Raw genomic sequence first — 13,659 nt, forward strand, 5'->3', positions numbered from 1 at the left:
CAGAAAGCTCTCTCAAGTGAGAGAAAGGGTGATTGGTTAACCAAATAGGCACAATGGTGACAGGAAGGTTACTCCACAGAGAGGGTGGCAGTATATATCGTAAAGAATTTTATGGCGGTACATACTCTGGGGAGTAAAATTCTTAGGTGGGGGGTTGGTGGGGCCATTCCATCATTATATTCAACATGAGTAATGTGTGCTGAGTTTGGTTACCTAGCAGATATTGAGCTTAGAAACAATATATATTTTGGATTTTAAATTTTTATTCACCTCCATATAACAGCATATATAAAATGTTGCACAGACAAAAAGCATTTCTGAAATTTGGTAACTCCTTTGGGATTGGCACAGATTACAGACTTGAAAAACAAATCCATGGTGGAGGAATTTTCATCTCTAAGGGTAGATTTGATGTGGAGATAGCTTAAATTCACTTGAGACTAAGTCTGGTGAAATACGATGGGAATAATCTGAACGTAATTTTTAGTGAAATAAGCATGTAAAAGAATGACCTAATTTACTGTTAGAATAGATACCTATAGCTTCACAACATGCCACCCTCAAAGGAAACAATGGTACTGAGATAGGTAAGTGACTACCTTTAAGTTTTGTTTGGGGCACAGATGTTAAGTATCTGATTTTGTGATAGAGGGAAAATGGGCATAGCTAAGGGAAGACTACAAAATATTCAGCTTCTTTGGAGGCCAGGTAATAAAGGCTTCCATTAACCTGCTATGGCTTCAGGAGGGTAAGCAGCTTTTCTATCAAGTGTGGATTGGTAGTCCTGCTTGATTTAAATGAGTGATGCAGCTGTTGAGAAGCAGGAAATGGTGCTGGATTACAAAGAGACAATCAAAACTAACACAAACACACATAGGCTTCCTGGTATGTAAATTATTTTTGAGGTTAGAGATCTCCTTTTACAGAATTTAGTACATAACAGATTCAAAAACCAAACTTTTTGACCTCCCAATATTAAATAACTAAATGTGCAAAAGAATCACCATTAAATAGGACATCAAAAGCTATACATTTTCTATGAAACAATATGTGCACAGATTTTCAAAGCTGTGAAAATGCAATAAAGAGCACAACACATTTTGGTCACTTTATTAAATGACATTAAATAGTTTAAGTTTCAACTACTAAACAGCACTTTGAATGGTGAAAACACAGATAGTATTATTGTCATACTTGAATGCTTTTCTTTAAAAACACAATTCCAGTCCTTATATATATTACAAAACAGCCTTAAAGGAAGAAGTGACATCTTTTCTACAGTACTTAAGATACTCAATACAGAACTGAAAAGCAGTCTAACAGAAACAAAGGCAAGTCTTCACAGCTGTATGATTTCAGCAGCCAAAGCTGGATGATGGACTGAAACATTACTATACAACTGGGACAAAACATATACAATATCACAATACTAAGCAAAAACGCTTTACACCCAAAGAAATAAAACAGGTTACAAAATATGGAGAATTTAGCAGGCAAAACTGTATTACAAGCAACATTTTAAATCGTCATTTTTTAAGCCATTGCAACTATTTAAAACATCTAAAACAAATATAAAAATGAGCCTTTTAGTATCTTATTGATGTGATTTTTGTCTTTAAATATTTGTTAAAGCTTGATGTTATACTCAAAGTACATATTATGTAGCTAAAATGTCAAGTGAGAAGAGTGTATGCAAAGTGGTCCAAGTTTTATTTCAAACTCTCTTAGTTCCAATTAATCCTTTCTATGTATTATTCCTTAAGTCATAGTTTCATCCATGGTGAAAAAAGTTTAGAAGGTTGCCTAAAATTTCTACCTCCATGTCTTTGAGCAAGTAATCAGACCATGTTGAAAATTTCCAGGTCTAGTAAATCAGGTTTAAGGTATTCTGGACTTATAGAAATACCAACTGACAACAGTTGGCCAGAGTGTACTGCCTTCAAATATTTATCTCGCAGATCTTGTCTTTTTCATTTCTTCTGGAGTAAACACACATCTCCCCCCACCCCAATTCAGCAAATTTAACTATATGGCTGGCACAATATCCAAATACATGGGATTTATTAGTGATAACTCACCATGGTAAAGTGAGGGGGATGAAATGGATCCACCTAACCTCACAAATTCTGTATCACAAACCTAGTGCTCTTAGATGTTTACCACTAGTTCTTTCAAGATAAAAATGGAAATCTTTTAATAATCCAAATAACTCAAAACAGTTCTAGCTAATGTTAAACTCATTCTAATCCAGTCATACCTAGAGCAATTCCTCCACCCAACTTTTTTTTTTTATGAAATTCCTTAGCTATTTCCATTACCTATTACAACACCACCTCAAAAACAGTTTTGCCATGTTGAGTTGACTCCCATAGTCTAACAATTATTTTCTTCAAGAAATTCAAGCAGTCAAACTGTACATGAATAAACTTATAGGTCATTTTTATAGGCCTGGATCAAGAAAAAACAATGTAATGATTTTCTAATAAAACTTCAAAGAAGGGTATTAGATGAACTAATTTTGATTAAAAAAATTGCCTCACAGATCTAAACTAAAAAAAAATCAAACTTTGAAATGTAATTTATTTAAAGTAACATAGGGAAGTTGGGGGAAAAGAACATGATGATGACAGAAAAGAGGAAGAGCACAAAAGCCAGTGATCCTTATCTTTCAGAGGAATTATTTCACAATACTGACAGTACTGGGAATTATTAAAGCACATTCCTCATGTGAACTTAAAAGTCAGCAATGGTTCTGCCATTTTGATATTGTTTATAAAACAGGGTGTGACCCTACCACACCATCATCCTTAACCTCCTAAATGCTAGAACTTGATTTTGTTAGTCCACATCCCACTGCCAGCAACAGGATGAAGCACTAGCACTGGCACCAAGCAGTTAAGAGATGTGCTTTATATTAGTGCCAGGAGAGAGAAAATTCACGTGTGGAAGATAATCCACAACCCTGAAATTTTACCAGTAATTATTTCAGCACATATAACTGAAAATAAAAAATGGCAGAAAGACTAAAGAAGAAAAAGGAATTCTCTTCTTAGGCTATACTTAAGGCTGTTTATACAATGCTAAGATTAACTGCAAGACTCCTCCAAGTTTTAGAGCAGTAGTATTTGAGAATATTGCACACAATTCTGTGTCAAAGATAACCCTTAAGTTTCTAACTTTCACTCAGAGATGATACAGCAGGAGCCCAGTTGCAGACTTCAGTCAAAGGAACATTAAAACCATTTCAATCATTTTAATAAAGAAATGGATTAAGTACAAAAGTATTTCATAACTTGAGGAATCAACTCTAAGAACTCAGCTGTGTGTTTTTATATGTAAAGAACGAATATATAAATCTGTATTCTTTCCTAAATTCATTAATTTTATGACAATTTTATGGTTGCTAAAAGCAGGCATAAAAATTTAGAGAGGAAATCTGTGGAGCTGTTACTGTTATGGAAGGACTTGTTTTCACTGAAAACAATTTGAAATATCTTCTGTACTCAATGTGTGTAAGAAGATTCTAGGCAACATCACTGACAAACGTCAGGAAAAAATGGTATGCCCTATTAAAAAAATTAAAACTAATATGGAAGATTGGCATTTAAGGGGATCAAACTATTTATACAGTTGAGTTCTGTTAAGTCATTGATTCCTAAAAAAATAAAAGATCTTTCTATGATTTTAACAATCCTTTAAGCTTTTAGTGCAAAATCACATTGATTTCCCTTGGGAAGGTCCTGGATTTTTGCTTCTCATTGGGGGTGGTGCACGCTGTAAGGGTGGTGGCTGCATACCACCAGCTACTGACTGATACATCCCTCTCATATCAATTTGCTGGTAGTTAGAAGGATTCATGATTAAATTTGGAGGCTTTGGCATCATGAGGTGACCCAGTGTTGCTTGCTGATAAGTCATTTGTTGTTGTTGCTGCTGATTGTACTGCTGCTGGAGCCTTCGGTTCATAAGTATTCGCTGAACACAGCTGATTAACTAAAGAGAGAAAAGGGAGCTGTTACAAGTGCATGACCTATCTCAAAGAGGCAAGTATCAAGTTTTAAGTTAAAATCAATTTGTTAAGGGTGTACCATACCAAAAGGAAAACACATTATTGTTAACACCATTACTAATTTGAGGCATTCACAGGACCATTACTGTAGGAACCAGTTAGTAACACCCAGGCGCCCCAAGAATTATATAATTTAGTAGGAACCTGTAACATACATCATCTATATAACTCCACTTTTTTAAAATCTCAAATTAAATATATTAAAAAAGTATCTTTATTGTTTAAAAATGGTAAATATGGTAAAAGTCTGGCAAAAATTCCTTTTTAGGGGCGCCTGGGTGGCTCAGTGGGTTAAAGCCTCTGCCTTCGGCTCAGGTCATGATCCCAGGGTCCTGGAATCGAGCCCCGCATCGGGCTCTCTGCTCGGCAGGGAGCCTGCTTCGCTTCCTCTCTCTCTGCCTGCCTCTCTGCCTATTTGTAACCTCTGTCTATCAAATAAATAAATTTTAAAAAATCTTTAAAAAATATTCCTTTTTAGATGTCTAGAATACACAAAAAATAAAACTACGTGGACAAAATCCTACACAATCTTCAAGGAGACCCATTAGCAATTTGTTGCTCTTTTGTAACCTTGTAACCCAGGTATTACCTTTATTTGACAATCACTATGATTTCTGACAAAATTTCTTCCAGGAAAAAACAATGACTAGTTATCCATCCCCTCTGAGGGAAGGTGTCACAGAGATGTCACACAAACCCATTATTATAAATTCAAGAAAACTGGACATAACTTAGAGATAGTGGGACTCTTACCATCTGTTGTTTTGTCAGTACATCATTGTAGATTGCTTCTCTTCGTTTGACATCAAGCTCCTGGCTGGCTTGCCTACTTAATGCTAACGCCTGTACCTGGGCCTCTGAGAGATTCATGTTTTCCTTCCACTAAAAGAAAAAGGTTCCATTTACTTCCTATTGCAGTAGAACGGAGGAAAAATAATTAAGGTACTCAAAAATATTCAGGATTTTAAAAGGTTTTCCCCCCTTTATTCTTGTCTAAAGAAAACAAGGATGTAAAAGCAGGGTACTAAGTTATCCACTGTTGTACAAGGTTTGGCTATTTCTGGAATGAAACTACTTGGATTTAATTTGTGTAACTGATAAAATATGTTTATGTAAACAACATACACATTTCTATGACTGATTGATTTCCCAATCATTTGGGATAGCACCCATTTCTCTTTTATGCCAACATTTAGGTAAAAATGCTGAATTACAGCTCAGCACTATTATTCAGTTTATTAGTATTTTACTATTGCAAATTAAGTTAGAAGAATCATGTTGTTTTCCCCACAGGAGTAAAGCAAACAATTAAAAATAAAAACAAAAGGGCTGGGACGGGGGAACACATGACAAAAATATCAAGTTGGCGTAAGATAACTGCCAATTAACTTACTACAGCTGAAATTATATCTTCAAGAGGCTGAATCCTCACTGCTGTCACACTGTTTGTTGCTTCCACAACTTTTTCTCTTCCTTGATTAATGAGGTCCTAGAAGAACGCAAGAAACATTATATAGGACATATAAAAGACACATGGTTATAAAGTATAGGGATCCTTCCTTTTGCCAATTTATAGCACTTGGTTTTAAAACTCTTCAAATAATTGAAAAGCAGCAAAATGCAGCACTAATACAGTGGGTAAAACTTATCAGTGAGGGTCCTGTTAGGAAGATAAAAGTTAGGGTTTGCACCAATAGTTTATTAATTTAAATGACTCCACAAGAACATTTTCAAAAGAAAACCACAGATTCAATTAAGTTATTACATAATAGGTATAATAAAACCTCATCTTTCTTATTTACTTCATAATTGGTTCTAGTTTTAAATATAATACTGGACATTATCATATATACACAATGCTGCATCTACATTGCATCAGAATATAGATGCATATATCCTATTTTCAAATATTAGCAAGTTAATTTGTTGATTCAAAGTATTTTATAACTGAAGAAAGTGCTATTTCCCTAGCCAATTGCCCTATTGTTCCTTAATTAAAATAATTCAAAGAACATTAATTCAAGGCCTAATTCTTTTGTGCTCTGAACAAACTACATTTTACTATACTGTGATAGTTCAAAAAGGTCAACAAATAAAAGAAAAATTTCTTGGTCTATTCAGAGGTAATCTTTTGGAGAATGTGATATTCCTGCATAGGGAACCCTCAACAACAGGGTACTTGAATGCCTTTAATTCATGTTAAACTACTTTTGTACTTCACAACTTACCTCCAGCTGTTGATTACTCATTGCTGACAGGGCTCCCAAATTGAAAGGAATATAAGGAGTTTGAGAGTTGAAACTGACAGGGGGTAAATTGGTCCCAGTTGGTATGTTGAAACGCATGGTCAGTCCCTAAAAACAAAAAATTATGCACTTTCCACACTGCGATTTAAAACTTGAAATTCTATATCACCTACCGGTTTAGAAAAGATTCCACATTCTCAGATCTAAGAAATTATTAACACTCTTCCACACACAAACAAAACACCCTTTTTACCCGAAACCAAGATCTTATTACATGGAAAGCTTTAACCCCTGAAGGTGTATTCTTTTTTCTGATAATTCCCACAGAATGGGGCAAATCAGAGAATTCTAATGAGACTTCTAACATCACATTAACGTTAAAGAAGTTTGGTACAATGAGTTAGGAGTTTAAAAAGAATTCAGGTATTAGGATAAGGTTTCCCATGCTCAGGCACATTTTTGCTCAAGTGGTTTGGTGTTTAAAACAGACATGGAACTATTTTAAATAAAGTTGCTGTTGGAGACTGATATTAATGTCCAATAATGGAATATTTTTGTGTTCTGACATTCAGTCAAAATTTTGATTTCATGGTACACATGTCAAAGAAACATTTCCTCCTACCTCCAAACTCTAAGCTCCTGCATGTCTGTTACTAGAGTGAGGGTGTTGACGGGAGTTAAGTGATACTAAATATACAGCTTCCCACTAATCTCTCAATTCAGCGCGTGCTAAGCAGAACTGGGGTTACTACTCTTTAAGTGGAAACTATTTTCTTCTTTCCTTTCCTCCTACTCTACCACCAAAGGTAACCAAAGCCTATAAACAGACTCGTATTTGGGGACTCTGTTCCCACAGACTCCCTATTATTATTACCTGTTTCAAAAGTGGCCCTTTTCTTACTCACTGACCTTTCAAATGACTAACACAAAAACAAAAACCAAAAAGCATTTTGAATGAACTACCTTCTTCTCTGCTTCATACTCAGCCCAAGCTGCTTTTCTTTCTTCTTCAGTCAACTCTTCTTCTTCTTTGTGGTCCAAAAGAGAATCATGTTCATGATATCCTACAATGTGTTCTTTATGTATTTGTAGAAGTTCTGCAAGTATGGTGTCCTGTTTAGAGGGGTTGAAATCACAGAGAATTATTTTTCCCGTCTGGATCCTATCTCCAAAGTTCTTTGGTCTACTGTCTGACTAGAAACTAGACACTGGCTACTACACATATTTCTGATACATAGGATATAAATTACTTAGAAAACAGTCATAATACATGCAACACCAGCCTCTTCTGTAAGAACTTCCTATAAAACAATGTTTTATATAAGCATGTTTTAGGGGTTCATGAAGTTTTAAATGTAGTTTTTGTGAGGTTTTTTTCTCCAACTTTTTTCTAATTTTTTCATATGCATTTTGTTTTGTATTTGTTCTGAGTTGATAATAAATGCTAATACAAGTCTGCTTAAATCAGAGATTACATTGGATGCTTGTGTTAAAAATCATGGCTACTCCCGTTTATACATATTTATCAACTTTATTTCTATCACTTTGGCCACTAATTGGCCACTATTACTTTGGCCACCAGGCACTATACTAACAAAAAGTAAACCTAAATTAATCTAAACAGCTACAGGAAAGTTGCACTGGAACATAGAGTCCTTATATATTTCAATTGTAGAAAGGTCAATTATAAATTACATTGTAAAGATGCATAGGTCAAATTTAAACTTATAGGCAGTTTATCACGTTATTGTTACAGTGGGTTTTCTTTTTAAGTCCTAGTGTCTTAAGTCAGTCTTTTAATAATTTTTTATTTTTTATTAACATATAATGTATTATTAGCCCAGGGATACAGATCTGTGAATCGCCAGGTTTACACACTTCACAGCACTCACCATAGCACATACCCTCCCCAATGTCCACAACCCAACCGCCCTCTCCCTAACCCCCTCCCCCCGCAACCCTCAGTTTGTTTTGTGAAATTAAGAGTCTCTATGGTTTGTCTCCCTCCTGATCCCATCTTGTTTCATTTATTCCTTTCCTATTCCCCCCCACCGCCCCATGTTGCCTCTCAACTTCCTCCTATCAGGGAGATCATATGATAATTGTCTTTCTCTGATTGTTAAGTCAGTCTTTTAAGGTTAAAAAAATTAAAAGCTTAAAACTTGGGATCATTTATATACTTAGTAAGAACAACCAAACTCCTGCTTTGTGTAATTATGATTATGAGAGAGAGAGAGACAAAGAGAGACTGGGAGAAGGGGGTTAAAGTGAACCACAGATGTTACTTGCTAATAAGAAATTAAAATACTCACAAGTTGTTTATTAAAGAAATCACAGATGAAAACTCGAATATATAAAAGGCAAATTAATTCACTTTATAGAAGGAATTTTCATAGCTTGTAACATCAAGTTCTCTTAGAACACACTTTCTAAATTGAGTGTGAATGTAGTGAAGGAACATAAATAATTACAGAGCAAAGGAAAGGCTGCAGAAGTATAAGTCCATTAAATTTAATCTACATCTAGTAATGCTTAATGCCTTCCTAAGTTTCAGCATAGACAAATCCCACACGTGAAAATGATTCTGTCTTTACATCTTCATCAACCCCCAGAGTATTACAACACATGGTAGGAACTCAAATTTATGTTAAATAATTCAAGTTGAAAAACTCAATTCATGAGGCCCTATGATTTCTTCTGTACAATAGGAAATGCTGACACTAATTCCAAATAATTCCAAATAATCAGAATATTTGGTATCATTTAAACAACTCTTTATCTTGCTACCCTAATAAACACTTGAAATATTTCATCATTCCATAAGATTAAAGGAATTGATTTCATTAATGAATATAATAGTAACTGAGATTTTATACTTCATTTTGACATGATATACTATTCCTTTTGTTGAAAACCGAAAACATTAGAGAACCATATGTAGGAGAGGGCTCAAAAAAGCTGAATGGTGGAATACAGAGATGCTAACAGGTTTAGTTCTTTTGAAACACTAGCTAAACATTTCTCCTCTACACCAGTGTAGAAATCTGTCATCAAAGCTGACTTCCCATGCCTATGCAATATAAAACAGATTTATCATCACTACACAGATCTCTAAAGCTCACAGTTATTGACCAGGTAGGAAGAGAGAGAGGCCAAATGAAATTAAATTCTATGAAAAGATAATGCTTCTTTAGATATATGTCTCCCATGCTTACCCCCCCAACTATGACTCGAGAGGTTTAGAATAAAACCAGATAACACTGACTTATATTTTTAGCAAGTGACCATACCAAATACAGTTAGAAAAATCAGCTATTCTACAAAATACCAAATAAATTACAAGGTAGAAATGTTCTACGGATAGTCCCTAATTTTACTTCTGTCTAGCAATAAGTGATGTCCTTAACCATAGCCAAAAATAACTTAATTTCTCTAAGAAAGCAACCTAAGGGAAAAACCAAGAGAATTGTGTGCTAGGAACTGGTTTACTTTCAGCTGTGCCATTGATTCTCTCTGTAACAATGAATAATAATTTAGCTAAACAGTTAAACAAAATGAAATCCTCTCCATTCACATGTATAACAGGATGATATGAGAATAGCAGAAACAGATGAAACACCCAATTCTTTGGAAATAAATCTTCTGTCAGTTAAGTGCAGTGTTTATTTCTCAATTATAAACACCAGAGTTCATACATTAATTACTCTTTTATGATTAGAGAGAAAGCCTTTCCAGAGATGCATGTATGCAATGTGCATGTGCAGGCATGCATACACACCCTCATTTATACCCTTTAAAAAATGTCTAAAAAATATCAAGTCAGTCCTTATCATCCTATAATTTCAAAGTCCAAACTTATCACCTTGGAACTGGTAGAAACCCATGCCCAGAGAGGCAAAGTAACTTGTTCCAATCACACAGCTCAGACTAGCTAGGACTAGAAGCTGAATTTCCAGACTTCTATCCAGTGATCATTCTATCACACTATAAAGAATGTTTTCATGAGGCATAGTTCCTCCATTTCCCAGATCTGTACTCAAATAAAAAAGACCACCCTGAAGGATTTCGGGGTGGGAAAAAGCCAAGTATGTCTATTTTTTCCCTCACTTTGAACGCTTCCATACTTTTTGAAGTTTTTTTTTTTAATATGCTGTTTTTTTAAATAAAGGAAAATATAAAAACTGAAGCAAACACAATTCTCAGACACAAACCTGTGAAAACCCAGTTCATGCTTAGCCTAAACCTGCAATGAACTATTTTACCATTTTCATTTTCAGGAGACATTCATTTTAGGAAACACCACTTCCAAAACATTTTAATGTCTTCTCACCAATTTCAGATTTAAGATCTATCCTCTCAAGTCAAACATGATTGTCTTACTAAGGTCAGATTATGGAAGAGGCTCAGCAATAATGTTCCTTTGATCCACAGTCAACTAAAATGCCAACAAGTCAGAGGAAAACTGCATGTAACTTTATTTTGTATCATTAAAAATTTCTGGACCCTTTCCCTAAAACGATAGCTCCCTCCTAACATCAAACGAAAAAACCATTCAAACTGTTTCTACTGGCTATGGATGCTCCCTTCTTTTCAAAGATTTTTAAAAAACATTTAAGGAAACAATGCTAATTCCGTATTATAAAACCTAGAGATAACTAATGGCACCACCTGTCATATATTCCTCCACACATTTACACTTTACTCTCACACTCATACATGCTTTTACATAAAAATGGGATTGTACTATAGTGTTGAAACCACTTTTCTGAATTAGTAGCTTTCCACAGACATCATTTTACATCAAATACAAACCATATTTTTTTATGTGTTATGTCACCATACAGTACATCATACGTTTTTGATGTAGTGTTCCATGATTCATTGAGGGGAGTGGGGGAATGGGTGAGCCTGGTGATGGGTATTAAGGATGGCATGGATTGCATGGAGCACTGAGTGTTATACACAAACCATCATGTTTAACAGCTGTAAGTGCTTACAAATTATATAAACCTTATAATCTAATTATTCTATTTAAGGGTTTATTAATATTTAGGCTACTTATAGTTCTTCATTATTACTAAATCTGCAAAAAAATAGCTAAAGGACAAATATTAGTGTATTTCAACCACTTGTTCATACAATAACTATGCCAATAATGCTCAAGGAGTTAAGCATGTTTACCACTATCTCCATTTTAACAAAGAAAAGACACTACATGTGTTAAGTTAACTGACTTTTATAAGAATAAGACTCATTTATATAGTTCAGAGGCAGGAGGCCAAAAATCTTTCTTTCCTCTAGAGTGCTATGTAAGACACAAATAACAGAAAGAAGATACAGAATTTCTGATATAAACTGTTTCTACATCTTTCCCTTTGTAAATTAATTATATAGCATACTGTTAATACGAAAAGCAAATGAGATTAAGACAAAGAAAGAATAAGTGTAACAGGATTCTCAGAATACTTCCTTGGGAAAAACCGTTTTGCAAAATCTAGAGCAAATTATATATGTTAATAAAGAACAATTTCATCTCAATATACAACACAATCAGTGGAAAGGTTGTTTTGTTTCTTCTCTTTGAAGCATGCATTTATTAGTTGCTATAGCAACACTATTATTGAAAACAATACTGGAACAGAATCTATAATCACTAGGCCAACAGTCATGAAAATGAGGTTTAAATTATATCCAAATGTGTACCTTTTCTTTGTTTAAACTTTATTTTTCCTTCAATAGGTGAAAAAGCTTACATGCTAGGAAAAAGCATGGTCTCTATTCTAGCTAACAGCTACATTAATTTAAGCTTTAAAAATGACTAGCTTAATTAATAAGATAAAATTAATGAAAAATTAAAAGTTTAAGTTAATTTATTTAGAAGTTTAAAGTGTTTGGCAAGCTGACAAAAATTCCCATCTAATCAATCCTGAAATTCAACCTTGAAAATAAAATTTTAAAAACAATTAAGTCTTTGCTGAGGCTGGGGGTGGGGCGTTGCCATTTTTCAAAATATTTTGCTTGCCATCACTTCGAATTTGAGTTCTATAATATCTGGAAATAAAATCACTGGAATACTTACGTGCCACAGCACCCACTCAAAAAGCTATGAAGAAAATTTCTTTTATTACTTCAATAAGTCTAGATTTTTAGTAAAGAAACTTAATATTCTGAGTTAAAAAAAAAGTTTTCACTTTCAAATCTGAAGGCTGTTTTTTCCCAAACTATACTGGGAAAAAAAAAGGCAACATACTTGATAAGTAATTAGAGAGATACTGAATAAAGTTCACATACCACCTCATATCAAATTTTTAGGTCAAGAGCACACAGTTTCCCCAAAGACCATTTATAAACATATCCAGATTCCCAAATTAGAGGTGAAAATAAGAAAGTGGCAACTACAGAACTTATCACTTTCAAGAAAGAAAAAGGCAGGCCTACCACACTGCTTTGGGTGGAAGGTAAGAGCCAAAGTCTCCTTTGGTCAGAAGAATGTTTTCTGCTCAATTTAACAGTCAAGGAACTAGATAGTGTATTTAGCATTTAACATTTAAAAATCTGTTATCCATTATAATTATTACGTAAGCCACATGCCATTCACTGCGAGGTAAACAGTTTCAGTCAAGATTTTATAGGATGGTATTGACTTTCTAGAGGTTGCAGCTTTCTAAGTAGAGCCCAAATGGGAACTTGATTCTCATGCTATATAATGTGGAGTTCATATTATCTCCTTATTTCATAACACTGTTAACATCCTCTAACTTAACTATAAGTATGCTAATAAAAATGATATAGATAGAAGACCTATGAAATAGGAATGAAAGCAGATATTTAGTAGTTCAGATTACATTTTAAAGAAGGAAAACATTAAAAAAGGTAAAATAATAAAAATAAAATATATAAATAAGGTCATCTAGTGATTCTTATGTTGACAAAATCTCTCATGCAATTTATATTCCTTGAAGGGCCCAAAGCAATGAGTATGATGTAAAAATCCTGGTCTTGAGAACATCAGTAACTGAAGAGAAAGAAGGAGGTATTCACCTACTTAATTCACCCAAAAGTATCACAGCCTACATTTTCCACTGTTCCTAAAATGTTACAAGACATATTTGAATCAGCCAACCTAACCAATCAAGTAACATACTTTAGGATATTAACAAACAGATACTGTGCCACTCAGGTACCTTACATTAATTCAGGATCACTGATCATGCCAACATGCTAGTTATGTCCTTCTGAACTCCCCTAAATGAAAATGTAAAAAAGTGAAAGGACATAGATCGAGCCCTGCTTTCCAGGTTTCTCTCTACAACAGACAATTTCATGACCAGGCTGTCTGAAATA

The 13,659-nt window shown here is 34.2% G+C and overlaps 1 protein-coding gene across 5 annotated transcripts in view; it reads right to left on the reverse strand.

Annotated features, from left to right (window-relative positions):
- Positions 1–245: 245 nt before the first annotated feature.
- The window catches only part of ATRX (ATRX chromatin remodeler), a 294,269-nt gene continuing 280,855 nt past the window's right edge, over positions 246–13,659 (reverse strand). For all 5 annotated transcript variants that reach the window (XM_032840596.1, XM_032840595.1, XM_032840594.1 and 2 more), the window contains 5 exons: positions 7,279–7,428; positions 6,298–6,423; positions 5,463–5,558; positions 4,823–4,951; positions 246–3,993 (listed from right to left, as the gene is read on the reverse strand). In XM_032840596.1, coding sequence (XP_032696487.1) covers positions 3,715–3,993; positions 4,823–4,951; positions 5,463–5,558; positions 6,298–6,423; positions 7,279–7,428 — 780 coding nt within the window. In that variant the 3' untranslated portion in view covers positions 246–3,714. The remainder of the gene's footprint in view (positions 3,994–4,822; positions 4,952–5,462; positions 5,559–6,297; positions 6,424–7,278; positions 7,429–13,659) is intronic.

This window comes from Lontra canadensis, unplaced genomic scaffold (assembly GCF_010015895.1).
Source record: "Lontra canadensis isolate GAN:19392208 unplaced genomic scaffold, GSC_riverotter_1.0 scaffold114, whole genome shotgun sequence".
Lineage (NCBI taxonomy): Eukaryota > Metazoa > Chordata > Mammalia > Carnivora > Mustelidae > Lontra > Lontra canadensis.